The 10,759-nt window shown below is 34.1% G+C and overlaps 1 protein-coding gene and 1 pseudogene across 1 annotated transcript; one reads left to right on the top strand and one right to left on the bottom strand.

The window, feature by feature from the left end:
- The first annotated feature begins 539 nt into the window (after nucleotides 1–539).
- LOC132306183 (heavy metal-associated isoprenylated plant protein 3-like) lies at nucleotides 540–2,874 on the top strand. Its single transcript, XM_059803470.1, has 4 exons — nucleotides 540–766; nucleotides 1,117–1,334; nucleotides 1,946–2,033; nucleotides 2,158–2,874. Exons 1-4 carry the CDS (start codon nucleotides 616–618, stop codon nucleotides 2,547–2,549), a joined length of 849 nt encoding a protein of 282 aa, XP_059659453.1. The 5' UTR covers nucleotides 540–615; the 3' UTR covers nucleotides 2,550–2,874.
- A 7,501-nt stretch (nucleotides 2,875–10,375) lies between these two features.
- LOC132310620 (small nucleolar RNA R71) lies at nucleotides 10,376–10,474 on the bottom strand (annotated as a pseudogene).
- Nucleotides 10,475–10,759: the final 285 nt, after the last annotated feature.

Raw genomic sequence — 10,759 nt, 5'->3', positions numbered from 1 at the left:
TTTTATACTTCTTATTATTAGATAGTGCTCATAATTCTCATGAATTATTAAATATATACAGGAGTAATAACGCAGCATTATTAGATAATGCTCATAAATCTCATAAATAATTAAATATATACAGGAGTAATGACGCATATTATTAGATAATGCTCATAAATCTCATAAATAATTAAATATATACGGGAGTAATAACGCATCCACAGGGAGGACTATTCAATTAATTTATTACAAACAGATCATACTTTACAGCATCATTCAAATTTAGAAAATAATAATAATAATAATAATAATAATAATAAGAAAACGTGTCCAACAAAATAGCGAAACCCTCCCTCCACTAAAATCAGAACCGACTCATTCAACGTACCTGATCTGACCCTAAAATTGCAGCCAAGTTTCAAGGCAAAACGAAAACCGGCACCTATTAGTCGGTGTCCAATAGGACCAATACACACGTAGAAGGACAAAATGGGAAATACACATTTATCTCCTTCCTTCCTATATTTATTTACACACTCACATTGCAAAGCCTCAAGTTCAACAAATCTCTCTCTCTCTCTCTCTCTCTCTCTCTCTAACACTCTCTGTGTTTGTGTGTGTACCTTGTGTGTGATGGGCGACAAGAAGAACAAAAAGGAAGGCGAGAAGAAGCAGAACGAAGGAGGGAAGAAGGATGATGGTTCGACAAGTGTGGTTCTGAGGATTGAAATGCACTGTGAGGGTTGTGCTACTAAAATCAAGAAATCCATTCTAAGTTTTGATGGTACATATACATATATATATATATATATATATATATATATCATCTTTCTCAAATTTTATGCTCTGTTTCTTCTTTCTTTCTTTCTTTCTTTCTTTCTCTACAATTAATTTACTCCGTTGATTTCTACATTATATATCTTTCGATTTGCACATTAATTTGTTCTCTATGTTTTGGGATTTTTATTTTGTGGGTGTTGAGAAGTATGTATCTGTATTCAAATTGCTTCTATTTCCTATCAATGTTTTTCTCAGATTCAGTAACTGCTCACAACTGTTGATGTAATTTTGTGCTTTTTTTTTTTTTGCAACTGATGATGATGATGATGATTGGGCATTTGTGTGGTTGTGAAGGTGTTGAGACGATAAAACGAGACGAGAAGGACTCGAACAAGATCACGGTGACCGGAAAAGTAGATCCGGCGATGTTCCGAGAGAAACTCGAGCAGAAGTTGAAGAGGAAAGTGGAACTGCTCTCTCCATTGCCAAAGAAAGACGATAACAAGGACAAGGACAAGAAGAAGACCGACGATAAACCAGAGAAAAAGGCAGATGACAAGAAACCCAAAGAGGTATTGGTTTTCTCTAATGTGCGCCTCTGTCGCACTGTTTTCTCTCTCCCTCTCCCTCTCCCTCTCCCTACTCTGCTGCTCTGCTTTGTCTCTCTTATGTTACGCACCTGGCGCATTTTAGCACACGAACTATTTATTTGTTTGTTTGTTTTTGCCCTTTTTCTTACCCAATCGAAACCTCTTTCAATTTCTCTGAGACGAGTTTGAAGGTTATAAAGGTAGTAATTATCATGAAGGTAAGAAAAATAAAAAATAAAAAATAAAAAAATAAGTAAATATCATGAAGGCGCAATTTTGCCAGTCTTCGTTCTGCGGTTTGTTACCTTGCCATTTGAAATCAAATCTTTCCAGATTTGAATATCCACTCTGTTTCAGGAGTTGCTACCTCTAATAGTTTTAATTCCACTTGCGTTACAGGACATGTGGCGGCGCATCTTAGCAATCATTTACTTAATTGGGTTGCTTTTTTATTTTAATTTTTTTTATTTGTTTATTCAATATATATACTCATACGTAGTATATATATATATATATATATATAGCTTTTTGAATATATATTTATGTTTGTTTTAACATTTATATATAATTTTTTTAATGTGCATATCTTATAGACTCCAGTGACGACGGCAGTGCTGAAGCTGAATCTCCACTGCGAGGGATGTATCCAGAAGATTCACAGAATTGTAACAAAGACCAAAGGTGATTTTATCATTATCCCCTCTTTCCCGTACATACAGTTACATAACGGTGTGTTTTTCAAGTTGTATTATATATTTATATATCTGGAGTGCTTGACGTTAAAGTTAACGGCCGTTAATTTCAGGGTATCAAGAGATGTCCATAGATCGAGAGAAGGATACGGTGACCGTGAAAGGCGCGATGGACGCCAAGGCTCTTGCGGAGTCACTGAAGGATAGGCTAAGGAGGTCCGTTGAGATTGTTCCTCCGGCGAAGAAAGAGAAAGAGGGCGGCGGCGGCGGCGGCGAGAAGAAAGAGAAAGGCGGCGGTGAGAAGAAGGAGAAAGGCGGTGGACAGGACAAGGCAGCCGCCGTAGGAGGCGGCGGCGGAGAAAGTGCCGGTGGTTACATGGCGGAGGAAAACAGAATGGAGTACGGGTACCCGTATCCGTACGTGTATGGGTCGGGTCATGTTGCCCACGACCACGCTCCGCAGATGTTCAGTGATGAGAACCCCAACGCCTGCTCTGTCATGTGAGGGGTTGGATGGATATTCAAAGAAATATATTTTATTTTTATTATTATTAGGAGGAGAAAATTGTATATAGTAGTAGTAGTACAGTTTTAATTAGGGTTGGTGACTTTGGTTAGGAGAGATGTGGGTCCGGTTCAGTCTTTTTGTTGAAATGGTTGGTGTTTTAGCTTTTGGGTTCCTCTAATAACTAGTTGGGTCAAATCGAGGAATTTTATTATGTTTTTTTTTCAGTTCCAAATTTTGATTTTGAAGTTAATATTAGTTAGTGATATGGTCGACTTCTCCTATGTAGTACCATTTTGTTTGATTAGTGACAATTATTCTCCTATGGAATCTTCAAATATATATATATATATATATATATAACTATTTTAGTAGTTCTTTAAATTAAAAATAATAATAATGAAGGAAGATATTTGTTTGGTGCTAAAATTTGATTTTAAAGTTAATACTAGTGATATGAGCTTTTCTTACATGTCGACCATTTTGTTTGATTGATTTGTATCAACAATTTTTGTCATAGGAATCTTCAAAGATGTTTTTTTTAACTATTTTATTTTTGTGGTGCTTTAAATAAGCTTCCAAAGGTGTTGAAACTTAAAAAAAAAAAAAAAAACACTTAAGTCTTGATGATGTAGTAAACTCTTTAAGCATATTGCCGATACTGAGTCATCTACAAATTCATTAAAATCAAACATGCTATATGATTTTATTATTTTTGTTTGACCATATATTATAGAAATAAATAAATAATTTAATTGGTTAGCAAGAAGAGAGAGAACATTTCACCTTAGGATTGAAATAATTGAAGTTGGCAGATATTATTAGTTAAAATTAGATTATTATTATTATTAGTATTAGAAAAATGTAATTTTCAATCATTAATTGAGAAGTGGCCGCCATTGGTGTTAAGGTCACTGAGGGGGACCCACAATAGGACATGGTTGGGTCCACTGGAATTGCAAGGACAATTGGGTTTAGGTGTGCCATTACAAATTTTTTGGGCTATAAAATTATTCTGTACTTTCTGGACTATAGTGGTCCTTTTTAATTCGCAGCACCTCTTTCTCTTCTCCATCTCATCAAAGACGCGTTTGGCGGAACGTAGGTAGGTTCTACGTAACATTGTACTGTGGACAAATTGGAGTTTCGAAATACAAAGACGACAAAACTATTCCTATTTTGAACTACAACTGTCATCTTATTATTGGTTTAAAAGTAAAAAAAAAAATATATATATATATATAGATATATATATAAATTTTTTTTTTTTTTTGGGAAGTTAAAGGTATTGTAAAGAAGAAGATGGAATGTAAATAAATAAAATAAAATTTATTGTTAAGGGAGTTTTACTAGCATTCGATAATATGTACTTACTAATTAACTTTTAACATTTTTTGTTTTAAAAAAAAATAATAAAAAAAATAAAAATAAAAAATAAATAAATGTTCTACTGGCATTCGAGTTACAACCCTTAAAAGTGAACCGGTTATTTTAGCACGTTCAGCTGCTATTGTTGCTATATGATTGCAAGTGGATGGAGAATATGAATCTCCATTATATGATTTATTGGTCATTATTATATATAATAATATCATTACTTTGAGTGGTCACATTTATTATTTTCAAGCATGTGTTGTAATTTTTAAGGAAGTGTGTTGCATGTACATATATATATATATATATATATATATATATATATATAGGGTTAAAATCATAATACTTTCCTCTACTTTTAAAATTTTTATATATATCTCTTTATATGCATTAATAGACATATGTATTAGTAATTATATAATTAAAAATATAATATTTATAATTATTATACAGTTTCAGTTCCGGAGTTTGAAACTGAAACTGGAACCGAAACCATTCCCAACGGTTCCTAAAAATTGGAACCGACAGGTTCCGATTCTTTGTGCGCCTCTAAAAATCTTTAGTAGAGTTAAAAAAAAATTCTAAACTAACAAAAGTTATCAAGTTATCCCAAAATTTGAGTTTATGAAATGTCAAATTTGACTTCTTGTTTACAATATATTCTCATTCTATGTACTCAATATTTTATGGAATAATCTATACCTACTTTTTTTATTAAAGAAAAATTACACTATTACTTTTAAATTTTTAAAAGTACCAAGAGTCTCGTGCACTCTCCAAATAATTTTTTTAGTTTCGTCCTTATATATATATATATATATATATATATATATATATATATAAATAAAGTATTACAGTCGAGTCCACGAGACTCTTGGTACTTTTAAAAATTTAATTGGAATAGTTAATTAGTTTTATAAGATTTATTTAATTTTGTCTAAATGTTATTAAAAAAATACTATATTAATTATCGGCATTTGATAATATAATTTTTTTAAGAAAACATGCGAGATATTTAAAAATCAGTCATTACTTTTTTTTTTTCTTTGAGTTGTCAAATTATACAACTAATTTAGGATATAAAATAAGAAATTACTAATATGAGACCCTGGTAGTTGATATTTTCTCCACCTCGAAATAGAAGAAACTAGAGAGTTAAGTTTCCTAATGATAGAGTTTTGATTATCTTGCTCAGTATTTTCTTAGAACCTCGCGGGAGGAGAGATCCATGTATTTATATGAAGAAAAAAAAAAGAAAAAACTAGTACCAACTTTGAACTTTAGACGTGGGTACTGTCATTAAAGTTAATGTGTGGGGTAATAAAGTAATTATGGCTCCCACACAGCGATGATGATCCAAACAAATGGGACCCACCTGACCCCGAGCAACACGTAAAAAAATCAGATGTGGGCGAATGTTATGCGTATGCACCTTGTGGGGTGGGATGTGATGTATATAATGAAGTCACATGTGTTACAATGGCTATAGCCTATGGGTCACCTGGACAACACACACACAACTCATCTCTTGTGGGTGTTTGTGAAAGGAAAAGGAACCTTCCAAGAAGAGAGGGAAAGGTTAATTGAATTTCTTATAAAAAGCCAAAACTAAAACCTAATGAAATACTCTATTCAAAATTGTTTGGATTGACTTCCCAAAAAAAAATAAAAAAATTGTTTGGATTATTATTGCATGTTTATGTGTTGATTTTGTAAAGAATATTCTACCATACTCAAACGACCTCAATTAGTATTCATGTCAACAACCTTGAGGCACAAAAATTATGGAGAGAAAGTGGCTTTTGTTTACTCATATGAAAAATCAAGATGTGTAGTTAGATTCCAAATGCATGTGATCGCACCTTTTTTGTTTTTTTTTTTTGGGTTGGTGATGATTACATGGGGTTGGGGAGATTTGGAAAGATGATGGACTAAACAAAAAATTAATAAAAGCTTGAAAGTCTCCTTTGTTCCTTTTGACTTTATATGTATTTGAGCTTGGACGTGACAATGGGAGGTTCCTCCCCTTGCTGGCTTTGTTTTAACACCACCAAAATAAAATAATAATAATAATAATAATAATAATAAGAATATAATATAATATATATGTGTAATAATAATAAGTGTCAAAAACACACTCGCTATATATAAATGTGCAAATTGTAAAATTATTTATTAATTGTGGTCCACATGATTTGGACATGTAATATATTTTTATTACTTCGTGGCTAAGTAAATAGATATCATGCTAGAAATAAAGGAATGGAAAAATATGATATTGTATTATATTAATGAAGATTACATATACAGGAGAATGTTTGGGAATAGGTGAGTGATGAACAAGTAACCTATAGACACTAATATGGTAAGTGTAATCATATATGGTAATTTGTATTATGCAAGAAACTTAGGTGGTAGATAAAGGGGTAAACTTGTAATTTAACAGCACCCTCAAACTCAAGGTGAGTATGAACCCAACTTGATACTGAAGGCAAGATTATAAAAGCAGCCTGACGCAAATTTGGTGGAGATGGATTTTCACCCACTATGCATATGGAGACATGGTTAACAACTGACGTGGCAGTTGATGTGGTACTACAACTATTACCGTTACTAACTATGTTTGACGTGGCACTGCGGCTAGCACCACTGTAGGTTGTGTTTGACATGGCAACTATCGTGCAAGTGACGCACTGCTGCTGGCACCGCTGTTGACTATGTCTTAGGATGAAGCACTTACGAGTTGGAATTATAACATTATTACCGGAAAACTGCGATAATGTGTCTAGAAGGCTGATTGAGCAACTAAATAGGACTTTTGCTGATTATGAACTAGGTTGGGATGCAGAAGCTTAAATTTAAAGATTGATCGCCACCGGTGATATGACTGATGGTGCCATCCCGACGATGACTATGATAAACTAATAAGACTTTTTACCAGTGATCGAAAAAGCTCTGATAGCATGTTAGAAATAAATGAATGAAAAAATATGATATTGTATTGTATTAATGAAGATTACATAAATGCCCTATATATAGGAGAAGGTTTAGGGGTAAGTGAGTGATAAACAAGTAATCGCCTACAGATACTAATATGGTAGGTGTAATCATATATGATAATTTGTAATATGCAAGAAACTTAGGTGATAGATAAAGGGTAAACTTATAATCTAACAAATCAAACTAATATTATATTTTTTGGTCCAATTATAAATTATCATTTTGGTAATTAATAATTGGGGAAGTGTTTTCCTATTTGTTCCTTACTTTGATGAAAAATGGAATTATGATTACTAAGGGCCCGTTTGGGAAGTGTTATGTTTTGTAGTGTATTGTTTTAGTGTAGAACAGAACAAGTGTTTTGTTATGTGGTGTTCCAAAATGAGAACTGATGAGTGCTGAAAAGTGCGTATTTAAACCCTTTAAGCTTAGGTATTTTAGGACCTTTATCTATCTTATTTTACCATTTTGTATTGATTTCGTGTTATTTCCATTTTCAGGTACCTATCCCCAAAACGAGCTAACTCAGCCAAATAAGAGCATAATTGAAGCCAGTCTGGGATGAATCAAAGAAAGGAGCAAAGTAGAGCAAAAGGAAGCAAATAGTGGAATTTCAGCAACTTCGATCGATCTCAATAAAAGTTCGATGGATCCAACTTTCATCGATCTCAGCACTTCAAGATGGATCTAAGCCATGTTTATCCCTGTTCAAAGATCTCAAAAGTTTGATCGATCCAACTTCATTCTCTGATCAATCGAATATTCTTGTCCTTATCCAAATGATTGATCTTATCCAGTTGTACCACCCTACCAACGACTTTTGTCCTTTTCCCAAAAATATATTCAAAATATCTCAAATTTGTTTTTATCCAAAAAGGCGCCGCCATTAAGGATCGATCTAACTCGAGTTTGATAGATCTTAGCCATGTTCGATCGATCCAAGTCCAAGGTTCAATCGATTGAACTTCCTCCAGTGCGAAAAAGTTAAATTTCCAGCTCACAAAAAGTTGTCCTTTATCCAATCATTGGGGAATATTTACTGTATGACCCCAGCTCATTTTGGGTGTCAGGATTACTTTTTGTATCATATCATATTGTAACACATCATATCATATCATACCTTAGAGAACTCTTAGTGAGGAAGCAAAGAAGATGAGGAGGCTAGAGACACCATTGGAGACTCTTCATCAACCAAGGAGCAGATTTCTTCCATGAAGCTTACCCTTGAGGGTTGGAGGACATCATCCATGAGTGGCTAGACATCCTCTTGGGGCTAGAGTTAGCCCTAAGCATGCTTTCTACTTCTTGATTTATGTATTTTTGAGGGGATTTGTATTGTGATTCATGTCTTGACACTTTTATATATATAGATTTTGTTTATTCAATGATTTATGTGGTTTAATGCTTCCAATTGATCATTTCATTCTATCCATATGTCATTGTATGCTAGAATAGATGTTCATGTGCTTGTCTCTATTTCTTGTGTTATTGATGCATGTCTATGTGTGTTGATGTTATAAATCTAGAGATTGTTAAGACATAGTGCTTAATGTCATGTTCTTATGGTTTATTTGATGGTTCATACTCATTGCTTGATGGATTGTACCTCTCCCTTAGTTTAATTAGTTTAATTTCATGTCATTAGCTTAGTTGTAGTGTAGTTGTTAAATGGGAGGACAATCCATGCTTGTTGTTGATATTCCATATTTATGAAAAGTAAGTAACATGTATCTCTAACCTTGTGATGTGTTTGGATGGTGAGCTTAAATAAATGATTAATGGCTTAATTTGATATGTTGTGCTATCCACCATGTTGTTTAGACAATATATGCTTAATTTGTCATCCATGCTTGTTGAAACAACCACACACGCACTCTATATTGCAATATATATTCTTCCCCTCATTAATCATGCATTAAAGGTGTAGAAAAGCCATGCTTAGTGGTGATCTCTAAACCCCAAGATCTCTCTCTCTTTTATTCTCTCTATTGCATTATTGCTTACCTTAGTTTAATTTGCATCTAGTTTAATTCAACCAACCAACTACTATTTTGATCACTCGACCTACTAACCCTAATTTTGATTCCTCAACCTAGTACGACACTCAATCCGTTGGGACGATCTGTACTCACCCTAGCTATATTTTTAGTGAAAGGTAGTAGTGGAAATTTCTAAATGTAAAACTTGGCTACATAAGCATAAACTTTGGGTTTGAATTGACAACACACCAAGTTTTTGGCGCCGTTGCCGGGGATTATTTGATTGGCAACGTCGTATTTGTGGAATCAATTAGGAATTAGTACTCTTTTGATCGTGTCTTTACTTTATTTTTAATTTTTGTTACTTATTATGTTTGTTCTTGATTGACAAAGAGCATTGGGCTAAGAAAGCAAGCAAAGGAGCATTCAAGCAAAGGAGCTAAGCAAGCAAAGGAAAAATGCTAAAAATCTAAAAAAATTGCTAAGCTAAACTAAAAATTTGGAGTTGAAGTGCTAAAGGACCTTTGTGAGCTTTTCTTTACTCATCCCTTAGTTAAATCGTTGGCCCGCGTGAAGGCTTGTAATTCAATTTTTAGATAAATCGTGAGCCCGCGTGGAGGTAATTTACTTTTCTTGCATATTGTTTAAGCATAGGAGTATGAGAACATTGTATGAGGAGGAAGGTTGTTGATTATTGATTTGTTGTGAAGGTGAAGTGTTTGTTGTTATTGCTTGTTGTGTTGCATTATGCATGCATGGTCGTAGATCATTGAGACCCACTCTTGTCCCTTTAAATTTTCATCTTGAAACGATTGTTCGAAACCCTAGGGGAAGAGGTAGTTCTAGTCAATCCATTTCATCAATAGAAGGACACAATGAGGACCATGTGGAGGACCTCGGTCACATAGACCAACAAGGCATCCTCCACCCCAATGTGCATCATGATAATATGCAAGTTCCATTAGGCATACCAAGGCCATATGTTCATCCACCATAACAACAAGGCCAAGTTCCATTGGGAATGTCAAGGCCAATCTATGCTCCACCACCTCCCATCATTCAAGGCAACCAAGGTGCCCATGTTGCACCTCCAATTGTTAATCCTCCCATTGCTTTAAGAGATCACTATATGCCTAATGAATATAATGCACCCACATGCATTCAATTGCCACCATTTAGAGCACACCACTATGAAATCAAGCCACAAACCATTCAAATGCTTCCTAATTATCATGGACTTCCAAGTGAAGAACCTTACAAGCATTTGGATGAGTTTCTTGAAATTTGTTCCACCGTAAAATATACGGACATGCAGGAAGAGGTCTTAAGGCTTAAAATTTTTCCATTCACCCTTAAAGACAAGGCAAAATATTGGTTTAACAATCTTAGGCCTTTTTCAATAACTTCTTGGGTGGAAATACAACAAGAGTTCCTGAAGAAGTACTATCCGGTTTCTAAGACCAATGCCATGAGAACCTCAATTCGAGAATTTTCACATAGGAATGGTGAAACATTTTATGAGGCATGGGAATGCTTTAATGAATTGCTTAGGAAGTGTCTACATCATGACATGCCCAAATGGCAATTAGTTCAACATTTCTTTGAGAGCTTATCGGACAATTACAAAGGCATGGTTGATACTTCCATGGATGGCTCTTACATTGATAGGCATGAGAATGACGTGTGGCGTTTTTATGAGAGCATGAGTGAAAATTCTTTGCATCGTACTTTATCTTCAAAGAATGGTAAAAATTCTAGTGGTAGGAAGAGTGTTGGCTTACATCAAGCCGACCACTCCAATGAAATTGCCGCCGAAATGAAATCATTATCTCAAAGGTTTGATCAATTTTTGATCAA

Source organism: Cornus florida, unplaced genomic scaffold (assembly GCF_030987335.1).
Source record: "Cornus florida cultivar Cherokee Brave unplaced genomic scaffold, ASM3098733v1 CherokeeBrave_3.0.0_Hap2_Chr05, whole genome shotgun sequence".
Lineage (NCBI taxonomy): Eukaryota > Viridiplantae > Streptophyta > Magnoliopsida > Cornales > Cornaceae > Cornus > Cornus florida.
Note: the sequence above shows the minus strand (reverse complement) of the source record. Positions and strands in the feature narration are given on the sequence as shown.